Source organism: Mastacembelus armatus, chromosome 24 (assembly GCF_900324485.2).
Source record: "Mastacembelus armatus chromosome 24, fMasArm1.2, whole genome shotgun sequence".
NCBI lineage: Eukaryota > Metazoa > Chordata > Actinopteri > Synbranchiformes > Mastacembelidae > Mastacembelus > Mastacembelus armatus.
This window is the reverse complement of record NC_046656.1, coordinates 10,863,344-10,888,004: the sequence shown is the minus strand read 5'-3', so window position 1 is coordinate 10,888,004 and position 24,661 is coordinate 10,863,344. Positions and strand designations below refer to the sequence as shown.

Genomic DNA, 24,661 nt, shown 5'->3' with positions numbered 1-24,661 from the left:
GCCTCAGGTCTTCAAAGTCATGCCTTTCTATTGATGTGGATATAAATATGTGATCTAGTTGGATGTGGCGGTGTCATTGTGCTTGTACATCCTTGTCTACACATGTGTGTGACCCACAACGATGTGTTTATTACAGTGTTTTGCCTTTCGTTCTCAATGTTAGAAAGATTTCATCACTAAATTGGAAAAGATTCCTGTTCTCTTTGAACACTGTGTCTTCTCTGTCCTGAGTCCAGGCTGGCAGCTTGTTTGGTGAAGTGTTATTCAGTGTGAGTTTGTGTAGCTGGCACTCTCTTCTTTGTTGGTGCAGACTTGGTGGCTGTCAGTGCTCAGTATAATACTTCATTCTTTTTTCTATTTATTCTGTAAAACTGTAAGTTGGATAAACTTGAAGTCAGATTTCTAGATATACAGCAGGTTAAATAGTTTTTCTGGCAAAAGATAAGGGGAGCTCTAAAATTGCCCATAGGAGTGAGTGTGTGAGGTTGTTTGTGTGGCCCTGTGATGGACTGGTGACCTGCAGGGGTGTACCCCTGCCTTTCACCCAAAGAGAGCTGGGATAGGCTCCAGCAGATCCCTGTGACCCTGAATAGGAATAAGCAGGTATAAATAATGGATGGATGGATAAGGGGAGGACTTGAATCCTTCAAAGTGTGTCACAGGCTTTGGATTGGTTGTTGGTTTTGTTATCCTGCGGGAATGTTATCCTGCATTGTTATTCATCAACTGTAATTAAAAGCAGCAAAATGAAAGCTGTATGCACGTCTTAGAAATGCACAAAATATCGACTCTTGCAAACACACTCCCAGCCCTTCAGAGAGATGAAATGTGTGGCACAGCTGAGGAGCTGACAAAGGCGCGAGCTGACTCTCTCCGTAACACGTTGGCTCGGGACTGAACAAATACCCAGATGATGCAGAGTGAGCGTGTGCTCTGTTTGCTCACAGTGTCCTTCAGAAAATGGATATTTGGATACACCAGCTGTCGAAGCAGCGAAAGGCTTACAGAAAAAAGCCACTTGCACTTTAGATTCTCTGCATTTCATTAGTTTGTTTGCATTTGTCAGTGAGTTATTTTAACTGGGTAAGTTGAGAGATGTGCTTATCAACTAAAATGAAGCTACAAGGAGTCTTGTATCCCAAGTGCCCTCCCTTGTCTGACTTTGATGCAACAGTTAGAAAAACAGGACTTGTTTTCAGTCGACACCGTCAGGCCTGTAGGGTCTCCCTTGTCTTAGCTAGTTCTTTTTATAATAGTGAATAGACTGTAGGAGAGTCACGAGGTCAGTATTGTGTCCTATTGTTTCCTGGCAACAAGATGCATTGTGCATTCATTATGTGAATAAAACAACAACAGAGTCAACTGCTGATGGCGAAATCATTGTTTCAAAAGATTCCAGCCCTTAATTTCATGATCAGATTCAAATCCTCAACACAGAGATTGAAGGCAACCTGAGGTAATTTTAGTTTTCTGGCTTGACGTTAACTAGATGCAACACATTCAGTGTCTGCTGCCTAAATATGTTTCCTGCCTTCAGCAAGGGCTGGGATTATCATCTGTTCCTTCAGTAACGTAGAGATGAGACAGCACAATCAGCCCCCTGCTTTTGAAAATGCATTTGTATATGCGTGTTTCTGTATGTGTGTGCGTGTGTGTGTGTGACAATATTTATGCATTTGGTTCTATGTTTTTGCAATCAGGAAAAATGTGTTTGCCTGCTTTAATGTAATTAAAATCTTTGGTTCATAATTGAGGATGACTCCAGACCTTTGCTCATTTCATATGCCAGATTCAAAGAGAGAGAGAGAGAGAAAGAGAAAGAAAAGAACTAGTGATGTGTTGTGTTTAGTGATCAGACATGTATACCTTAAAGGTTCGGATCTTTGGATCCATGTATAGGAATAAGCATTGGCCCAATACACTCACTGGGACAAAAGACATTTCAGTGAAAATACAGTTTATTTTGAGGGAGGATAAAATTGGACACTGACCCATAAACTGCTGGGAACCATTAAATGGAGCTCTCTGGCAAGATTCCTACCCTCTTAACAGGGGCCGCATTTCTTTAACGCACATGTGGCATTGAGTGGGGACAGACACGCTAAATCTGAGAATAACAACAGGTGTAACTCTTCACGTGGGCTGCAGTAAAAGTAGCAGAGGAGATATTCCTAACAGCGTTTACAGAGGTGTTAACAGCATTTCTAAGGTAGCTGGCAAACCCAACAGAACCTGAAGCAGAGCCATTGAGCAATATGGAGTCATCGCATTGGCTTGGGAAAATAGAAAAGGGCAGTGGCTGTGCTCCGAAGTTTAAGACAACACACCTGTAGAAACACAATGACCAAATATTCTCAGACATGTCGTTCAGTGGTTGAAAACCTGAATCCTACAATCTTCATTACATGGTGAATATTAAAAATAAATACATAAAAAGCAACACAAGATCAGTCATATAATGAGAACTGTGGCAGGAAACAGTATGGCTCACATTTTGATTATTACAACCACTTTGTTTGTTAAAATTTATTTATTACAATTGGTAAGTCATTTATCAAAATGACGATTATATATAATTTGTGATGATTTGCTTTAAAAATCGAATAACTTTGGATTATATTAGATTTAGTTATTTTCAATTAATAAACAAATTTAAGACATCACTATAACGGTGGTAAATTTTGATTCATATGTTTGGCAGTACATAGAGCATTCATTGAAAAAAAAAAATATTGTGATGTAAATTGTCTTTTACATGCAACCATAATTTTCAGACCTGATTGTGGTTGTACTCGAGTCTACAGAAATATAAATATTAGGGCTTTCTCTAATCCTGACTAGGTTCACGAAAGATTTGACAAACCTTATACATGCAAATAATATCCTGAGAGAAATCATTCACAATGTCCACAATGAAATAAACTTAAAATTCCTGTAGCAAAAGCCATATACAGAGATTGTTCTTCTAGTTTTCACTAGTGGACATACAAAGCTTCTTGCTATAGTTCCAGGGAAGGAGCAGTAATACTTGAATGTTTATTCAGTTGTGTGTATGCTGTAGCGTACTGACTTTGCTGCAAATAGCTCGATCTGACTTTCTGTGAGTGGCAAATCTCTACGTCTACTACAGTCTGAGGCTCGGACAAACACAAACATAAAACATAAATCTAAATATCCTACCACTAATATCTCTACGTTTTGGACCTAAGCGCTTTGTCACCGAAATATGCAGTTAACGTGTTCCCTCACAGGTTTACAGCAGGCAATAAGTTACCAGCTGGTTCTGGATTAGTTTAGTTTTCACATTTGTTTTTGTTTCATTATTAGTTTCTTTATACTAAGGGTGAAAAACCCATGTTCCTCAAGGGCAACTGTCCAGCTTTCCAACTATTTTCCAACTAATAATCAGCAGTGGGTAGGGAAGGTATAGTTGGAAAACAAGCAGGACAATGGCCCAGGGTTTGGCACCCCTGCCCTGTACAGTTTTAATAAGCACTTAATAACTTGTTTTCAAATGTGCTACATAGATACAAATCATTAATATTATTACTGTCTTAGTGCTTCTTGTCCTCTTATGTTAAACTGTTCATTTCTCAGGTTGTGTTACTGCTGCACTGTGGAAAAAACTTGCACTTCCAGAGTGTCCTTGATCTCTCCAGCAGCTGCTGGAATTAAGAAAAGCAATTACCTTGTTATATGTTGTTTTAATTTGTTAAAATGAAACAGTATTGGTCCTAAAGTCTTGTCTCAGGGTTAAGTTCCTGTTAAAACTTTATTAGCACTATTTTTAAAATAAAATACACAGATAATTGTGATTTAGTTGAACTGTTCCCTGTAGGGAAGTTCTTTTTTCCTACTTAGTATCAACTACAGCCAACTCTGGACCTGGTACAAAAGGCATTTAGTGTCTCGCTTGCCTGAGGCCTCAACATTTTGCTGTGCAAGATAGTCCATTCCTCACTACTCTCCAGTCTGATGTTCAAAGACGGGTCTTTGAACTACCTTTGAGTTCCCTCTCTCTGGGGTGCAGCTGTTAAACTCGTCAGTTTCCCCTGACACAAACAAACCGCACACCCAAACTGTCTGGAGAGCAATTTACAGAATAAGACAGAACCAAACTTTATTTCATTCAGAAGCGAGTCTCAGAGCTGCCTCTCTTCAGTCTGATGCTGTTAAACTCATCATGCTCAAAGCTCAGATTATTATGTGACCTTGATATCATGAGAAGCTTCTCACGCTTACTATAGTCACGCCTCACACATGGTGGCACGTCCAACAGCCGCTCCCCTTGCTCTTCCCTGTTCTCCAGCCGTGTGTAGCCTTTACTGCTGCCCCGGGCGCCATTGTTACTGCGGCTGCTGTTGCTACGGTCAAGGCGGGGCCAGCTGGGGTGCTTCCTCTGCTCCGGGTGCACACTGAGCATGCTCGACCTGCGCTCCAGGTCCAGAGATTTGGAGTGGCAGCTGAGCATGTGCAGGGAGGAGTTAGATCCAAAGTCGCTCCTTGCTGCCCCCGGGGAGAGCCAGCAGCCTGAGGTAGAGGAGGGAGCAGGAGAGAGAGAGGAAGAGGAGATAGAGGAGCAGTGGGATGAGGATGAGGCAGAGTTACTCCTGTGTAAACCTGGTGGCTTGGAGGCCTTGGCAACAGATGCTACAGGGACCGCCAGAGACTCCATGGAGCTCAGAGGCTGTGACCTGTCCCCGTCTCTTCTCTCTTCTCCTCTGTCCTCCTCGGTAATTGCCTCCATCTCTGGTTCATCAATAACACAGTTGTTGAGTTTTATAACAGGGAGAGTAAATGCAGAGATAGAGGAGGAGACTATAGAGCGTGCGTGGTGTCCTCCCTTCTCTCCATCTCTGTCCACTGACCACTGGTGGCGCACCGAATCTGGATGAGTCAAACCGAGCCCTGGGCCACAAAATGGTCGATCCTTGTAGAGTGGTGCCAACAGCCCCACAAAGCTACAGTCCAACTTAGCCCTGTGTCTGTGAATTTCCTCATCCCCTAACAGTTCCTCCTCCTCCTCTGTAGAGCCTCCTCCTCCTCCCACTCCGGCACTGCCCCCGGACCGTGAGGAAAAGGCCAGGAGAGAGTTGCTGGCTAGCCTCGCTGCGTTGTCGGCCCCAAAGGCTCGAAGATCTCCACCTTCTCTTGCATAGGTGCTGTTGTGGTGATGGTGTTGTTTTTGCTCTCTCTGCCTGAGACGATGGATGTCAATGACTGTGGAGTACATGTCCCTCATGTGGATTATCTAGTGCAGGAGATACATGTATTAGTAGTTGTAGTAGCAATCATTTCAGGATTATCTGGTAATATGTTTGTTATTCCATTATAACCTTTGATTACTGCACAGTTTTTAAATAAGTGTATATTATGTTGAATGTTTGTGACTTTGGAGCACATGTTTCACACATGCAATAAACTGGAAGGGGGAAGGGAAGAGGAGAGGATTAATGAAATCAATCAGTGAAGGAAAGGGGAGGGCATAAGTGCAAAGGAAATGTGATCAGAGGAAATTTGCAGATAGGAGGTTGAAGAATTCTGATTTTCCTGTCTCTTTGTGTTGTAGAGACTGGATGAAGCACAGTAATAGCAGTGTGGGAAGAGAAAAGGAATATTTTTCTTTAGTACCTTTTCTAGAACCAGTTCTTTCCAGAAACTGTTATATGACCCACAAAATCAATTGATAATCCTAGTATTAGACTTCAGCTTCAGCTACACACCTTTGTTTCTCTGTCTCTGTTTTCATGAAGTATGGCATTCGCACAGATGAAGATGAAAATTCCAATGCCCATAGTGAAGGGTCCGAGCATCTTCATCCGTTCAGAGTGACGATGCTGTTCCAGAAACCGTGACAGAGCACCCCCAGTTTGCTTGGAGGATGCACCTGCACACAGAGCACACGGAGGGTGTGAGCCATTTATGACTAGGGGTAAAAACCAGTTTCAGATTCTAATCACCATGTCTGTTCTTTACCTTGCACATTTTGAGTTGTGCTGGAGTTAGCCACGTTGTCTTCTGTGACACCCCCGGAAGATGTTTTGGGCCCTTTGACAGTCTTAGATCCTCCTCCAGTTGGGGTTTTGGCTGCAGACACAATTTCACTATGCGGCCAGTAACCCAGTGTTGCCATGCCGATCCCTATGGCCAAGATAACGAGCCCTAAAAGGAGGAAAAACCCAGAGGCGGAGTAGAGGCGGAGCCTGCCGCGTACCACCACAACATCAGTGCGTCGTTTCCTTTTTCTAAATGAAAAGTGTGAAAATAAACACAATTTACTGTTGGAGACATATGAAGATGTGAAGACTTGTACACAAATTGTAAAACCATTTGCACTGACGTATTATTTGTGAACAATGTTGACTTTTTGTATTAAGGTCTTAAGGTTTAGTTTGGTCCAGGTGTAGGTCTTGAATCAAACTAAAGTAGTATTACCACTTTCCTGTCAGCCATTGTAGCAAGTAAATAAGTTCATTTGGAATCACAGGTCTCAGCAACCTTTGCACTATTATTGAATTTATGGAAATGATCACCTGGGAGCAGCCTCTGGGGCGGGGTTCCCCAGGCCTGGCGATGTAGGTGGTATTGGCCGGTGATGAGAGCGGGCGGAGTCTTGGCGTTTTAGCTTGGCCAAGCCTGTTAGCACACCAGCTGCTGCAGTCATACTTTTCCTGCAGATACACATAAATTCGTGTGAATAAACACACCAAACAATACAAACAACAATATTTAGGAGTAGTTCTGAGCATCCACATATGTATTTCAACATAGAGAATATTTCCTAGATGTCGTCTTTTCTGCAGGAGTGTCATTTCATGCAGAGCAGTTGCTTTTGAAAAGCTACAGGTTGTTTTATACGCTTTTATTGGGAACGTGTGTCACACTTTTGCCATCATTCCAAGTTGAAGAAAAGCTGTTTACAGAGCAGCAGTGATACAGATGTAAGCACACAACATCTCTAATCTCATCTCTTCTGTTTACTTGTGACGTTTTGTTGTTGGCTGTCAGCCATGGGGAAAACATGGGCAGAGACGTGAATGTGTGTGTACATATGTGTGTGTGTGTGTGTGTATGTCAATGCTATACAAAATCATTTATTTATTCCCGTGGGATGTTTGTTTACTGCGTCCTTCCTGTGTGTATGAGAGGGAAACTCTGCTGCTAAGGAAACAGGATGATCAGAGTGGTCAGAAACAAACACACATGCTGTCTTAGATTGTGTTTTATTCATTTTGATTTGCATTTGCATTTTTATTGTTGCCATCACTGTCACTATTTATGTTACAGCTATAACACTGGAAATACAGAGCTGCAATTCTGACATAATATCCAAATGACTCATAGTCTCTGCTCACCAGCTGCTCAGCTATTAATAGTTACTAAAAGGAAGAGAGATTAAAACAAACACAGGCTTATTTTGGAAGCCTCCATTTAGGTTTAAATGCCTTTTAATCTGGGTTCACTTGAACATTAACATTGTCCTGTTTAGCACTAAGCGGATTGAATGCACTATATTTGATTTTGTGTAACCAAGGTATAGAGTATGGATGGAATTGCAAAGGGTTCCCCCTCACACTGAATTCTGGCAAATTTCATTGCCAGAATTTGAGTGTTTTTGTTAGGCCCCACCTCTGCTCCAGAGCCTTCAAATTTTAAATGAATCAGCTAACATCACATCACCAGAGTGAGAAGCCCTGCCTGGTGAGGCCAGCAAACATCAGCTCATCATTAAACAGTTGTAGAGCAGCAGTGGACCGTCATAATATCGATGACTCACAACTGCAGCTTTGTAATCACGTTCAAATTCTGAAGTTGAAATTTTTCACTATTTCCTTGCTCCCACACACATTTAAGCAACCAGGAGTAACTTTGGAGGGTATGAGACCGTGATAAAGTGATTATGTTGCATTATTGTTATGCATTAGTTAAAGTTTAAGGTAAAATGAGACTGAGACTTTATTATAATGGACTATTCTAACCTAAAATGCAACAGTGATTGTATTCTTTAACATATCTCATATAACTGTGAGATACAGGTTTCAAAATAAGTGTATTTATTTGGTTAGTTGTTTCTGTACAAAGTGCAAGTTTGTGTGTGTGAATATAAGAGGATACAGCAGATTTAGCATGAGAACCAGAATACACCCATGACCTTTCTCTCTATATCTTTTCAGTTTTATCTCTCCCTCCTAGCTTCTATGTCCTTCTGCATATTTCTCCCATGCTCCAAATGCGTACTATCTGAATATATTTCCCCCTCTGTCATCCATTCTCATCCTTACTGTCTCCTAATGCATTCTGGTTGTGACCCTGAATAATTATTTCCTTCTTTCACTTCTTTTTCCTCCACCCCAGCTTACTTTCTCATCTTATGTCTCAGTTTGTCTTTCTCCTCCCCCACCCTCTGTCTTCTTAGATCTATTTTTAATCTGTCTCTAATTTTGCTTTTTTATTTGGTCACTTTCCTGTCTCTCCTTCCCTTCCTTTCTGTTTTTCAACATATCGCAGTGAAGTCTGCTTTACGATTCAAACTCAGACAAAGCCTTTTGTATTCAAAGTTACTTTGAATCATAGAGAAGACCAGACGTTCTCTCCTCCTACCCTTTACTTCTCCTTCTAACATTTTAATGTATTTTTCATGGCAGTCACTTTATTGGTTATTACTGCTGTAGGAAAGTGCTTTACCGCAGATGGTGAATCACACGAGGCTCTTTTCTCGAGTTTTTCTGTGTCTCTCTCTCTCTCTCTACTTGATTCTCTCGTTTCGCTCCTCAGTGTGTGTCAAAACACGAACCCACACAATGTTTCAAGAGCAAGAGGAGAGATTTCCTCAGTTTCCTGCAAGTGGATGGATGGCAGTACAGGAGAAGGATGGAGGAAAGTGATGATAAAAACAAGAGGGAAGATGACAACAGGAATACAAGAACAGGAGAAGGGGGTGGTGAAAAAATGGAGAGGGATACAGAAAGAAACTCAAAGCCTGCACAAAATGCTAAAGGCTCACTGTTTTGAGGAGAAAACGTGGGGCTGGTGAGCTGATAGGAACAACAGAGAAAGACCTGGAAATATGGGCAAGGGGTTTTTACTGGCAGTGTTGACAGGACATAGACAAAGAATCAAAAAACAGCCAAATAAGTGCAAGTGTAGTTTTAACAAGGCTGGAGTAAGAAACACGTGGAGCAGAGAGAGGATAAAGTGCTGTCATAGCAGACATGCCAGCAGCCTAATGAGAAACCACTGAGACTCTGATGCAACAAGAAGAATATGCAATGACCACATGAAGCAACAAGGTACAAACTCAGTATGTAGTCATGAAGAAGAAATCCTTGAGCGTCTTTATGGTTGTGTGTTTAGAAGAGAACAATAATTTTTTTTTTTTGTTCCGACTCTTTGATCAAATTTATAAATAATCTGAAACCCCCTGTTCCATTTCACTGCCTTAATAAGCAGCTTTTAAATTATCAATGAATTAGTCTCCATGCTGTTTATCTCTGCAAACTTAAAGGATGCAAGAAAATTATAAAAGCAACTGAGTATCCCTCACCCTGCAGGGAGCAGGCTTATTTCTGTGTTTGAAGACAAGATGCTCTGCCAGCGCATGTTTTAAAATATTCCCACTACATCACGTCTCTCAGAGCAGAGAGTTCCCCATTTACTGTACACTGTAACACTTCCTGTGTAACATCCCTCTGCGTCTGCTGCGCCTTTCATGCCTTTTATAGCATGACAATGAGAAATGAGCTTATCTATAGGAGGCATCGCGTGATGTATTTGTCCCTATAGCAACAACATGCGCTGCTGCTTGGTGACATGTTTCTATAGCAACTACCAGCTGTGTGCACAGGAATTACAGGTATTTTATTAAGCGTATGTCTTGCATACAAAGGGGCATTTCCCATATATCATTTTGAGTTATAATTTTATTTCTCTGTGCAGACATTAGCTTTATGTCACAGCATATTGGAGCACAACAGGGGGATGGCTGGATGGAGACATAAAGTAACTGACGAGTGGGATGAAATGAGAGGACACCAAATGAAATGGAGACACCAGGGATGAAGAGAGATGGTGAGAGCAACAGTTTGGCACAAAAAAAAAAAAAAAAAACTGCACTGCATCTGTTTGCACTCTGCGTGAGCATTGCGTTCAGGGTGTTAATTACATCTTATTTATGCAATTGGTGCTACAGGTCTACAATTTTGTCTGATTCCACACATTACACAGAAAACCATTAAAAGAGTAGAAGGGGGGAAAAAAAACAGGTCAGGTGAGATAGAAAGAGAAGAAGAGAGGAAGCAGGGTACGATGGGAATAAAGAAAAAGACAGCTAGAGGGGATACAGAATAGAGGAGGTAGTTTGAGCTACGTGTTGACAAACTCCAGAGACTTTTTTTTTGACTCTTGAAGCATGCTGAGAAAAGGTTTGTCTCAAATGACTCACTTCAGCGAACTGTATGCTAACACGTCATGGAGAAAGACATCTAATATGGACACAGATGGGATAAGAAGGAAAGCGGCAAGCAGAGATGTAATGAGAGAGGAATGAGCGGGAAGACAAAAATGGAGTTTGCTAGGGAGAGAAAACTTGGCGCCCTATGTAGTATGACTTCCATTATAGTTACAGTGGGCCCATGTGTTTCTGTTTCTGTTTCATAAACTGCTCTCGTAAGGTTAACTGAGGTCAAACTGCTCTAATAAATGCAGAAAAGAATAACTTTCATGGCGACATGCAGGGCTACTCTCAAAGCGACAGAACTAAGTAGGTTTTCAGTCTCTCCAGTGTGTTTTTTTTAAAATAGTATTTTGGTAGAATTTGAGTTATGTGGAAAATAAAAAGGTAATTCGCTTTCTGTTCTCTTGCAAAGCCAGATGGAAATTACCTGCGTGAGTCAAGGGCAAAGCAGCAGTGAACAATACTGGATTTTTGTACAACCTATTCTCAACACCGATTTTAACTTGAAGTGCTGAAATAAAGAGACTGTCAAGCCTTTTAATGCCCAGGACAAACTTAAGTGCTTCATTTGAAAATACACCCACTCCCCAGTCAAGTACACTATTACAAATTCAAAGTAGTATGTTCACACTTGAATCAGCGTAATGGTTGACAAGTGTTTTCTTGCTACTAAATACAGTAAGAGTCAAATCTGCAAACACACTAAAATGATTCAGTGGGACAGCTGAGCAAGCTCCGCCTGTCTACGGTTTCAACTTCAGTCAAATAAATTATCACTTGGCATAGTTTAGTAGAATATATTGGCATTATAGCACTGTAGTGTATAGGGTATTGTAGTAAAGTCTTGTACTGCTGCTAATCACCACTGAATGCTGGTTCTAATTGCCTGCAGTGGGGGTAGTAGGGCCCTACTAACCTACACATATGGAACTGATTTATGCTGATAAGACTTCTTCAATAGCGTAACAACAGTTAAATTGGCTGGTGCCAAATGGGTGCCTGGAGGAAATGCAGTCGCAAATCAGAGAGTTTTAAAAAAAAACTTTTTAGCTGGTGCTTTTCAAAAGTCATCTGTCTACTGTATAATAGAAGAAATGTACATGATTGTTGTTACAGTCTCCATGCTTGCCTTATTTTGCTTCTTGTTTTTCTTTTTTCTAGCAAAATTGCTGACAAATGTGATGCTTAGCAGCTGCGTTTCAAATGACAGCTGTCCATAAAGCTTTCAGAAACACACCAACACGGATGAGTATTCAAGACAGACCCTGCTTCATCTGCATTACCTCACAATTACAGAGTAATTACGAACCAGCTAAATAAAGAAAACAGACCTTCCTGTGAGGAATTATCTATGGACGTCATTTGATTTTCATTTACATAGCTCTATGAGAAGATGAACTGGAAACAACAGCAGGCTAGGAGCTAACGGAAAAACCTGTGTGCTTCAAAAACCTAATGATCCTTTAGACGATTTTTGTGCTTCACTAAGCAGAGAGATGAGATAGCATATGGCATAAAGTTGTGACATGGTTTACAACACGTGCTGTGCCCTGCGGCAGAAACAGCAGTTCCTTAAATCCACACATTTCACTAATTTACTCTGTTGCAGAGCAGCACCCACAGCTGCTCGGTCAAACAAGGCAGTCTCCACCACCTCTCCGCTACGTGTTGAAATCTACATCGCTGCTTCTTCTACTCCTTAGTAGCTGTTGCAAGTCTTTGTGGGATATTACATTTTCTTCCTGGTCTGATTTTTTGATTTTGCTGTCACTTATGACACTACTACATCTGACTCCTATTAAACACATCATCACTTGCTATAAAGAAGCTTTAGAATCTGCAACTCATGCAAAGTGGAGTTGTCCAGCTCTTGTCCCTGCTGCCTGTGTATAGTAGAGGATGGAGTGAGCTGCTCACAGAGACAGTGGAATTTAACCTTTAACCTTTCTATTTGATACTATGCAAAGTTGAATTGGTTTCAATGGCTTGATTTTCTACGATGAGACTGTTTACGACTGAAGTGTAGACCACAGCATAGGTTTGAAAATATGATGCCTGTAGGTTTGGGTTTGGCTGACTCTGGGTCCTGAAAAATCAGGCCTCTACATGAGCCTCATATCCTGAGCGAAGTCTCTGTCCTTTTCATGCTTGTAGATCACCGGGGAAGCAGGCTGCCATTTGGTTTATGGGATTAAAAGGTGTTTCATGTCCAGTTTATTTGATCACAACTTCCTCGGATAATTGGTTGTTATTAGAGAAGAGCGGAGGGGTGGGGAGAAGCACAGAAAACTGGGAGCGGATAGAAGAGGAGGATTTTGCTTCAGAGGAAAGAAGAATGAGCTTAGGATAAACAGATAGTGCGTGTTTGTACATTGCTTTGCTCCTGCACACTCACGTAGAGCGGTGAGTCATCTGTCTGGAGAATATGTCACTTGGTGTTTTCCCGCTGACCTTTCAGCGATATGTTTTCTAATGCGAACATCCGAGTGTTAAATCCAGCACCTTCTTCACAATCTTGTTTGTTTTTTTCCCCTCATTATTTTGATGATCCATACTGATTTTTTTTTCTCAGTCTCACAGCCTACATGCTGAATCAGTGTCACGTCGTCCTGTGTTAAAATCAGCTCATCAGTTGAATTAAGTTTTCAACTGAATCATCAGATGCTCATGCCAAGTGTGTGTGTGTGTGTGTGTGTGTGTGTGCATTATTTTATGTGTGTACTGAAGTGAGCCCCCTGTTGATTTTTGGAAAATGACTCATTCTGTCTTCCTCACTGTCCCAGCTGTCAGTCACCCACACTCATCCTGAGGCACGAGCTGCCTCCAACTGCTCTGCAGCAGTGAGGCCCAAACTGGAGCCCTGGGACCTTTGTGGGGTTCATGCTGGGCTTCATGAGGTCTTCTCTCTAAAGCTCAGGAAATAATTTAATTCCTCTGTTTTCCATCAGCTAACAGTTCTTATTTGATTTGGCCTTTAATATATTCTCAGCAGAAACAATAATAACATTTTAAACCACAGTTTTCCTCAGATGGGGGTCTCAAAGTTAAATTTTATTATCAGGCGCTGGACTGTGGACTCAGCGAGGGTCTTTGGAGTGACAAACTGAAGAAACAGCTGACCTATCAGAGAGGTTTTTATGCACAATTATCCATTTGGTGTGATATCTGTGGAGGGGGATTAGCTGATATGTCGCCTGACTTCATAATGGATCTCAAATTAAACTCAGATGCCTTTCTGCGTAAAATCTTTGGCAATGGGAGAGCTGAAGTACAGGAGGGAACTCAGAGCCAAACAGCTCTGAGTTCCCTCCTGTACTTCAGATCGCTCTCAAGGGGAGAGTTACTTCTCATTCTCCAGCATCGGTTCAGCAACATTAAACACAATAAAACCAGCGAGGGAGCATCTGTCGTTAAGTCTCTTTTCACTCAGAAAATGGTTTCGCTTATTGTGACTTTTCTTTGGATATTCGACCTTTGCTGTGCAAAATGATGTGCTCCTTTGTCACCTCAAAGTTTAACATGTGAATGTACTATATAAGTGGGATTTTCTGACACTGAGCAAGGATGTAAGTTACACAAATGCTCCTGTACACCCACTGAGAATGGACTTCACAGTGAGCTTTGTTTGACTACTAAGAAGTTCACTATAATAAAAAAAAGATAGAGAAGTGATCATCTCAGCCTTGACACAATATGTTTCTTTACTAATTCAGTCAATTAATCACACACACAATATGATGGGTTGGATCACAGTAACACTTCATCATCAATTTGAAATAGATGTAACCACTAATAGGCTGTCAGGGGCTGATGTTAAGCTTCTTTGTTCATCAAATATTAAACAAAACGTCATTAAATTTGGATAGGAATAGAAAGATAGACTGTAGACCTGCCAACTTGGATTGTTGCATCCGGAGTATATAAAAGTCTAAGTTGGAGAGGTCAGACTCAGTTCTTACCTTTACAAATGCTGAGTTTTCACTGTCACTGTGCCATTATGCATGCAGGGGGATTAGGCTGTAACCCGGAGGGGAAGTAAAAAGCCCTTTTCCACTTTGAAGGCTACTTCCACTGAAATGCCATGGCAGAGAAAATGAAAATGACAGGAGACTGTTCAGCTCCCATGCAGGTTTTGGAAACAGCACGGTCCATACAACCATCCAAGGTCCTCAGTGATGAAGGTACATCGACATTATTGCAGCTTGTCTAAGTCAGACAGGGCTTTAAAGTGTCTTTTTTGTTGACTTCATTCAGCGCGTATCATGCTTCACGCCATCTGGGGAGTATGTGCGCTTAGGACAACGAGGGCGGTGAATCACGCTCCTTATTACGACTGAGGGAAAATCCTTTAACACATTCCGCCTATTCAAAATGCCCAGGTTGTAATTCCCAGTTGGAAAAAATATTCCCTGTTTGGAAAAAAACGCCGAACCCGCTCGTGTGATTGAGGTCCCTTCTGGTTACCTTAATGCGTAAAACTCTCTGATCCGGTTTTTGTGTCCAAAAACTTGATTTTACGTAAAAACAAAACAAAGCAAAACAAAACTTCTTTTTAGATTATTTAATAGCAAGCTGTTGTGTTTTGGAAAAACGGTGAGCAGCGTGCACCAACGAGTAAATCCGTGTTATTATTCCTCGCAGCCGGAGAGAGACGCGGCAGCTCCATCTAATTCCCCCCTAAGCGCTTCTACGCTTGTGGGAATGTGAGACGCCTTCACAAAGGTGTGTGTGTGTGTGTGTGTGTCAGCAGAGCGAGTGTGTGACACACACACACACACACACACACACAGGGCTGGGTTGGTGAATGGCGTCTATACGCGCAGGGAAGGTAGTAACCTAGTTCTTTATGCGTGTGCGCGTTTATGGAGGGTGCCATGCTTTTGTGGCGTGTGTAAGGCGCAGAGGATGAAGGGATGAGGAAAAGCAGGCAAAAAGAAAGAAGCAATGGTGAAGAAAAGTAGAGCAGCTTGTGGTGCTGGATGTATCTCTGAAGGCGCAATGAGCAGCAGGGTTGTAAATACAGTATTACCATAAAAACCATTCAATGTGTGTATGCAAAAAGTGGAGAAAATGCTTCTCTGGCAGGAAGAGCGATGAGGAAAAGTGCTTTTGAGTGTCTTAACAGCTGCAATATCTGTAACGAGTGACTTCTCATGTGTTCATGAAAGAAAGACTGATAATGACAGATGCTCAGAGGTGAAGAGTTATCAAGGCACAGAAAAGTGGTGTGTTTTTGTTCAGCTTTTCAACTTGTCTGTCTCTGCCTAAACACACAGAGAAACTGAGGGCAGCAAAAACGTTGCAGATGTTGGCATGCTTGTCATTTCCTGTATTTATGTTCTGGAAGCGAGTCAGAAATACACCAGCTGGGGCGAGGTGAGAGAATGTAAAACAGACTTTTGGCTTATTGACTGTAGAGCAATAAAATATAAGTGTGTGTGAGAGAGAGATACAGAGGTTATTTATTCAGGTGGCTGAGATTAGGCTGGAGAGAAGTGTCCTGGGGGCTGAGTTGTACATGCGCAAACACATGGGCACAATCATTCTGTTGGGTCTTATAGGTGCCACACTCCAATCTCAGACCTGACCCTGACATTTGTGGAATCTACAGCCTGTATGAGCACAACCCCCCATCATCTTGTTGACACACAAACCCATGCATTCTCTAAAACTCATGAGACAACTAGACAAGATTCATGTGGAAGCCACGTCCCCTCGGTGGTCAGTCAGCTGCTGTATTTACATTCCATAAAGGACTGAAATGAAAACATACTGCAGAAACAGAACAAGGGGGAAGACGGCGAGAACTGAGATGTGCAGGGAGTGTGGGAGAAAAAGGGAGAGGAATAACAAAGCCGAGCATTGTTGACTGTCGCACTTCTCATTCCCAAGCTTGCCTGGGATGGGATTGACTAAATGTGTTGACTTTTTGTGTTATACTTATTGCAAGCAGATGTGGACAGGGGTCTATGGCTAAATATTTAAAGAAAAGCTGTAATTGATAGGAGAGGAAATTTGAAAGGAGGAAGTGAAAATGTGGAAAACTAGGGAAGAATAGGGAAGGAAAGGGAACAGAAGTGAAAGGAAGAAAGGAGCAGGGAGAAAAACAGGAGAGCTGGATGCTTTTATTTTGCATTTATTTTGCATTGAAATAAGAATATCTCAATGGATTGAATTGAGAGTTGACAGGCCAGGGGACTTGTGAAAGTCACAGGGAGCTTTACATGGGTTATTTCAAGCTTAGATATTATAGAATTGGCTGGAAGAGGAAGGAATATGCAGGAAAATGGTTTAGGGTTGCAACTCCTGATTATTTAGATTGTCTATTACTCATTTCTTCTATAAAACATTTGGAAAAAAGTGAAATGCATCATGGTTTTACAGAACCCAGTGTTTAACCTAAAGTTCAAACCCAAATTACATTAAATGTGTGATATGAACTAGTGCATAGTAGCAACATTTATCAAAAGACTTTCTTTCCTTCCCTGCTCTCACTGGTCATGGTGTTCTCCTCCTTTGTTTCCATCCATCCCTCCATCATCTATACCCGCTTTTCCTGGTCCAGGGTCACGGGGATCTGCTGGAGCCTATCCCAGCTCTCTCTCGGGTGGAAGGCAGGGGTACACCCTGGACAGGTCACCAGTCCATCACAGGGCCACATATAGACACACAAAGACAGACAACCTCACACACTCACACTCACTCCTACGGGCAATTTTAGAGTCACCAATCAACCTGACATGCATGTTTTTGGACTGTGGGAGGAAACCGGAGTACCCGGAGTAAACCCACGCAAGCACAGGGAGAACATGCAAACTCCACACAGAAAGGCCGGGATGCAAACCCACGACCTTCTTGCTGTGAGGCAACAGTGCTAACCACTCAGCCACCATGCTGCCCCCTTTGTTTCCTCCCAGTCTATTTTTGTATGTCTTAAATGATTGTATTAGAGTGTGTGTTTGTGTGTCACTAACATCTTTACCACACACACACATACACACATGGTAATGGTAATTACAGCGTCCCCTCCTCTCCACACCATGTTGATATAGAGGGCAATGAGCCTCAGTCTTCTCACCAGTATCTCTCTCTCTCTCTCTGTGTGTGTTTAATTGATTATCAGAGAAAATCAGACACAGAACCGGGGAACAGCAGAGATACAGTCTGTTCATTTCTCAGCATCTAGATACAAAAGCTTAAAACAAAAGGTTGATTTGTTTTAACCTTTAACCCTGCTTGCGGTCAGTCCTGGAACAGGTACAATGCTTTACTGTAATGTAGTGCATCTTTGCAAAAAACGGTCTCTCTAAGCATAAGTACCTTGCGCTGCTAATCTGTGGATCTGTGGCTGCATTGGGAACAAGGATTTAAGTTCACCTTGTTTTTTGAATTTCCAGTTTCTTTCACTGGCCTGATATAGGGGCATCATCAGTGTCATTAAAGTCAAAATGAAACTAGTGCTGATACCTACTGTAGGATATTTTTTTAACGTTCACACATATACAACTCCTGTTGTTAGGGGCAAACACCCACAGCAAATGTAATAGTTTGGATATTTTGGGAAATATTCGTTTTCCATTGACAACATTGATGAGTAGCTGGATTTGATTGGCTTCGCTTTAAAGACGAGAAATAGAGGCTACAGCTACCCTGCTTCTCTTTAATTATAACAAAATCCACTTACTAGCATTTGTAAAGCTTACTATTTAATATGTTATATGTCATTTACATAATTTGTACACAAGGTAATGACAGTTGTCTGTTTGTTTCCTGTAGTATTCCTGTTGACAGGGACCAGATGTTTCCTGAAATAAATGGCAAATTATTGTTTTACAATCTACTACTTTTTAATATGGGTTAAACAAAGATATGTGTTAACTAGTGAACACGAGAGGTGATGGTGGCTGAGACAGACAAGCTGTTTCCCTGTTTCCACTCTTTGCTCACAGCTGCTTTACATTTACCATATGAAGGTGGTGTGAGTGTTTTCTCCAAAATGCTGAATTATCCTTCTTATCCCTGTTGCTGAATACACACACCACATACACACACAAGAGCATGAATAGTTATGACGCCCACATGCATTATGCCCCCACACACATACACACTCTCCATCACTATGGTTACTATGATGCAGGTTACCGTGGTAGCCAAGTCATCCGCACACTCCTATACAAAGGCGCACGTGCATGTGCTTCACCTCAGACGTAAGCAGGCAGTAACGCTGAAGAGGTAAATATAGAGTTTCTTGAGCTATTTCTGGAGGGGAGACAGAAATATGTCATCATTTCGCCATCGCAACATCTTTTTATTTCTCCCTCTTTTCTCTGACTTCTCTGTCATGAACAGATGAGGGATGGACAGTTTCTGTCCTACTGATTCTCTCTCTCTCTCTGTGATCAGTTAAAAATACTTAAAAATAAACATGGTGGAAAAATATTTGTGACACCAATTAGAAATTTGTACATTTGTCTGGCATCTTGTCCTGCACAAGTGGGTCAAATAATCTCTTCTTCTTGCACTTGTGAGTCTTTGCTACCACCTTGTGTTCATGTTGGGAACTACCAGAATGTAATTTTGTTTTTTCTAATGTTTTGTTTGATGTTTATTGTGCAAAACACAATTCAAGCAGGACTCACCCAGTCACTATTATGTGCTGGTGCTCAGTCAGTCAATTTCATCGTCATACAAGGGTTTCTGTCTGTCATTTTCATAGATTAATTAGATTTGTATCTAAATTTAGTAATTAGTAATTAATTGTTTTGTCTATAAAAAGCTGGAAATAATGAAAACTCAAACTGCAATTTCCCAGAGCCCATTTTATATTTATAATTGTTTATTCCTGCCCCATTAACAATCCAAAATGAAATGATATTTAGTTTTGCTGCTATGTAAGATAAAGAAACGCAGAAGCTTCTCATTCAAGGTACGTGAGGTCATGTTTATGTGTGCCAAGTTCTACTAGTATTGCTCACTCTTATTTCTTTTGGGATTTACTCAGACCTCTTAGTAGTAATCCCTTTTCTCCTAATCCAACCCTCTCCTCCTCGCCCCTACCATCCTCTCACACACACAAATACACACACGTAGCCGACATTCTCTCATTTAGACCAGCAGCCATTCATGTTGTTGGACTACTGCTGTCGTTGTTGTGGATTCACACTCATAAAACGACATGGACCCCTCTCTCTCAAGACTACACCCAGTGATTCCTGGGTAAGGACAAAGCTGTACGATGTAGGAAATGTGCTAGAATAGAGTTAATGTTGGTACAGGAAGTGCAGTCGCAGAACTGACAACGTTAAGAGTTTATGGCAGGCACCAGATTTAAGTTGAGATGGTCATTCTTATAGATAGTAGATGGTTCATCTTAATATTTGCAACATAATCCACTGGATTTTTAGAGCACTAATAATTTTAATGGTTTGTCATTGTTTACTTTATCTGCTGTATGCAGTTTAGATCATATATTCCTATATATGTTCTATCATTTAAATTATGTCATCCTAATTTTAGTCATAGTCACATTATCACTGAGTATTTTATGAATTTAGTGTCCAAATGTGATGATTACATTTCTGTTTCCCCCTTTCAAGCTTGCCTTGTATGTAATTAACTAAATCTCACCAGGGTGTATGGTTGAATTTAGTCTCAAAGGTGGTATCTAGGGCAGTTCTTTAAAAGTCAAGGTCTAAAGATGAGTTAGCCAAGGTGTTTAGCTGTGTCTGAGGGTATTAGCATGAGCTCAGCTACTTTCCTGCTTGTCAGATATACCCACACCATCATGGCTGTAACAAGTTGTGGTGGCAACAACAAAATTAACCGTGGACCACAATTATATTAGTTAAAACAAATATTATTCCTACAGCTTTAGGATTATCTACAAATCTCACTCTCCATGTTGCCAGTGACCTGACAGTACAGAAGAATTAAGCACACGGTGCTTTAAAGTAAATACTAATGTCAACAGTGTGTTATGTTCATCATGGTAATACTAATGTGTGCTACCACAAAATATAGCCTAGTTGATGTTGGCGTTGATGTCCTTAACTTTGCAGGTATTTGATCAGAAAGCAAATTGCTGGACAAATTGAAATGTTGAAATAGATTTAGTAGATTCAGTTTATATGACACCTATTAGATAGACTAAGAGTTGTCAGAGCATCATACACAGCTATAGAGCTATGGCCACTTGCATGTCTAAAAGATATCACTGCACCGTGGACTGGATATACACTATTTAGAGATTTGAGCTCCAGACTCGTTTGACAACAAGCAAAATGAAGACAAAACCTTAGATTCTAGAAAACTGGAGGGTTATTTTCTTGCATATAGACTCAAGATCAAGTCAACAGATTTGAGGAAATGTATATTCTCTTTGAAAAGAAAGTGTAGTGAACCTTATCTGTGGTCTGCATCACAGCAAACGTTTGACTGGTCACAGCAGGGAAAGCACAGGTGTAACTAATGGGATTTATGATGACTCTGTTCCATTAAAGTAGGTAAAGTAGTGCAGGTGAGGCAACATGCAGGGCCCTGGTGCCGGCACACCTAACCAGAGTGCACCCCATGACTGTAGTCATTCATTACATGTGTGTTTGACAAGATACTGAAAATGTCAGTGAGCAGAAAAGGTATTTTACCTGTAATCTGAGGGTGTCATGTGACTCATTTCCTCTAATGGTAGTAAATCATTGATAAAAGGAGACATTTGCAAGCAAGCTTAGACCCTGTCTGTGCTATCTGTTGTTATGAGAACAGAAGAAAATAAACAACAGAATAAAGAAGAGCAGGGATTTTTTTTGTTAGCTTTGTGAAACACAAAAGATGACAATGTCTTTTGAGTAAAAAAGACAAAAGAGTATCTGGTTAAATTGAAACCACTAACAGGTTTATATTACTCATGGTATTTATAATTGAGTTTTCTCTGTTTTTGTTACCCATTGCCTTGTTTATTTGAAGCAAACATCTGCAGATGCTTAATGTAAGATATTTCAAAAGCCAAAAGGCTGTCACCCATCACTGATTAATGGCTGTCATATACATGACTGAGTTAAGTGTTTGAGCACACTGGGGACTGTAATTTAAGCTTAGCCCTAAGCACTTTTCTTAGAAAAACAACACAGATTTAATGGCTCCACAAATTTAAGTTAAAAACTGCACAACTTTCAGCTTTATTAATACAACATTTGGGAGAAAACCCCTGCAAAACTTGTAGTTTTTACTTCCACCTTGTCAAAAATTTAGAGACAGAAAAACATGCTAATAATAATAATTAGTTGCCACAGACTGTTGTAAAACTTTTGAACTGCAACTCTGAAACTGAAGCACAGTACTGTCAGTTTTAGCCATTTTGGAACCTCTGGGCAGCCCAGTGTTCAATGACCACATTTAGATACAGATACAGATACAGAGTGGCCCCAGCACAGGACCACTGGGATGGAAATAGTTAGGAGTCATGCTAGTAGCAAGATAGAGTATATGCATTAGTAGAATATAGTTCAGGTATTATTCAGTGTACAGTAACTGTTCTTCACACTCACTCGGAAAGAAAATCAGAAATACACCAGCTGGGACGAGGTGAAAGAATGTAAAACAGACTTTTGGCTTATTGACTGTAGAGCAATAAGCTATAAGTGTGTGTGAGAGAGAGATAGAGGTTGTTATTTATTCAGGTGGCTGAGATTAGGCTGGAGAGAAGTGTCCTGTGGGCTGAGTTGTACATGCGAAAAACTGAATACACACGTGTTGTTTAATGAAACTGTCTCCTCAGGTTGTCCTGCAGAATCTGTTAATGTGCATGGTGTGCTTCTACTCGCTCTACTACATCGTGGTCAGTCTTTGCATTGGACTGCTCAGGTACATTTACAAATCATGTACACACTTATGTACAACTATACAGAGTAGAGTTAGATGTGCCTTAAAATCCTGCTCCTAAATAAAGTTGTGGTGTGGCAAACATCTAAATCTTTGCCTGTGTCTTTAGCGTTCATGAGATCAACAGCTTGTTGGCACCATTTGACTACACAACACAACCATCATGGCAAAATCCCAAATATCTGGGTGAGTAGCTGGTAGAATCTAGTGCTTTAGAGTTTTATTGTGTCTGATTTGTGTTGGTTTGTGTAATACAGTATGATAAGATGTGATACAATATTATGAATGTCAGAGTGATTAAAAAGATTATTAGAAAAGAAAAATATGGGGAAAAATACTCAGAGCAACTTGTATGTGTTGTTTCTGTCACCCTTCAGTTGGTGTAATTTCCACAGAAGTGACCTATGTTTTGGGAGGGCTGGTGTTCGCCTGGATAGTGGAGGAGTGGGTTTGGGATTACGCAATAACTGTCACACTGCTGCATGTTGCGATGACTGTAGCAGGTAATCACACACAGTCACACACAAAGTGGCTCAGTAGAGCAGAACAGCTTATAGGATTGGAGTCCTGCTTATGTAACTGGATGTATTGACTGTAGTTCAAAGATGTATAGCCACATACACAGGTGCTACCTGTTTGGATGTCTACCACCAAACTGAATTCAAAGTATACCAATGCTGTCGTAACAGCTATGTGCAAAGAAACCCCTAACATCCTAACTTGTGTCTTTTGATTGTGTTTTCATTTTGTGACAATGTGGCTCTGAATTTTATTGAAGGTACGGTTGCGTTTTTTAACATAGCTTTGTGTTGTGTTTTTGCAGTGATGTCAGACTTCCCTTCAGCTGAGCATTGGTGGATAGCTCTGGGTAAGATGTGTATTTCCTCTCGTTCATCCGGTCTCCCCCTGTGTGTGTATCCTTATCTGCCACAATCCCATTTGCAGAATATGAAAACTCCAGTCTCTATTTCTCCCCATCCCCTTTCTGTCTGTCCAGGATATTACTTTTTCTTACTCCCAGCCTTCAAATTCAGGCTTTTTTGACTGAATCCCTTTTTCTCAGTGATCAAATCCCTGTCTCTGCAGGTTTAGGCCTGGTGATGATGATATTTGGAGGACAGCTCCTGGCCTATAAACTCTTCAGAAGCAACTTTGTCTATCCAGCTGAACTGCAGAACTTCTAATGAACACAAGCGGGAAAGCTTTTAACTAGCTTAATGCTTAATCTTAGATCTGGATGCACTGCAGTAGATTACCTTTTCAAAACATTTCACTGAGAAGCTAATATTGCTATGAGCAAGACTGTGTATATAAAATATGCGTAAAATAACAAGACACACTTTTTCTACTAGTTGGTTGATTAGCTAATAGATCCCTCCTTGTACAGTCCCTGTACAGTTTAAATATTTTTTTCTATCGTTTATTTACAAAATTCATACTGTAAACTTCAGCTAAAGGTAATAAAGGAGATAATACCTGTAGTGGTCTTAAATAGCTGATAAATGGTGACTTAAGCCAAAGCCGTGATGTCAATGTAATATTGAGAATGTGTTTTATATCAGATTTGTAATCTGGTGAAGAAAATCATAACCTGTTATGAAAGGAAGAAAAAATATATAAATTAATAACTATTGGATTTACATTAAATACTTCAGGGAAAGTCATTGTCTTGTGTGTTCCTATCTTTGTATCCATGCTTGTATAGCTGTGCTAGTGTGTTGATTTCCACTCTGAACAATCTACAGATCTACAAGAATCTTAACCAGAATGAGAACTGTGTCATGTCTCTACTGCAGTTCTCCCAAAAGCTCCAGGTTTACTCCATCAAATGTTTGTTTACATAATATCATCATGCCACATTTCATTTGTTAGAAATTTAACCATAGTATGAACAGGACCTCAATCCACAAACTCTACTTTAAAGACCTTTAATGTTGTAAATTGTATTGAGCTAGTCTTTGTAAAGTTAATTGATTGGATTTTTCTGTTAGATGTACTTTAAGGCTGCAATCGATTGACTCATCAGTGCATAAAATCTCAAAAAGTATTGAATAATTCAAGAAAGCCAAAGTGAAGATATTCAGACAGCCTTTTTTTAAACCTCACCAAAATGATGACTTTACCATCATAAACCACTGGGAAACTGGGAAACATTCACATTTGAGAAGTTGATACCTATAATTTTTTTAATTTTATTTTAAAAAAAATGCCCTAAATGATTATTATGGTTAATCAACTATCCAAATCAGAATCAGATTTATTGCCAAGTGTATTGGACACAGGAGTAATTTGACTCCAGTACAGTGGCTTTCTGTCAGAACCAAGTAGCAA

General features: G+C 40.7%; 2 protein-coding genes across 3 annotated transcripts; one reads left to right on the top strand and one right to left on the bottom strand.

Moving 5' to 3' along the window:
* Nucleotides 1-3,986: 3,986 nt before the first annotated feature.
* tmem200a (transmembrane protein 200A) lies at nt 3,987-14,733 on the bottom strand. 2 transcript variants are annotated; one of them, XM_026318883.1, is made up of 5 exons: nt 14,413-14,733; nt 6,534-6,671; nt 5,977-6,245; nt 5,724-5,887; nt 3,987-5,251 (listed from the first exon to the last, which is right to left on the bottom strand). In XM_026318883.1, exons 2-5 carry the CDS (start codon nt 6,662-6,664, stop codon nt 4,130-4,132), a joined length of 1,686 nt encoding a protein of 561 aa, XP_026174668.1. In that variant the 5' UTR covers nt 6,665-6,671; nt 14,413-14,733; the 3' UTR covers nt 3,987-4,129. The 2 variants fall into 2 exon arrangements, with proteins under 2 accessions (XP_026174668.1, XP_026174667.1); XM_026318882.1 differs by lacking the exon at nt 14,413-14,733 and having other exon boundaries at nt 6,534-6,685.
* A 4,816-nt stretch (nt 14,734-19,549) lies between these two features.
* Nucleotides 19,550-23,849, top strand: tmem244 (transmembrane protein 244). Its single transcript, XM_026318977.1, has 6 exons — nt 19,550-19,669; nt 22,227-22,312; nt 22,440-22,516; nt 22,708-22,833; nt 23,154-23,198; nt 23,417-23,849. The coding sequence occupies exons 1-6, from the start codon at nt 19,577-19,579 to the stop codon at nt 23,512-23,514; spliced, it is 525 nt and encodes a 174-aa protein (XP_026174762.1). The 5' UTR covers nt 19,550-19,576; the 3' UTR covers nt 23,515-23,849.
* Nucleotides 23,850-24,661: the final 812 nt, after the last annotated feature.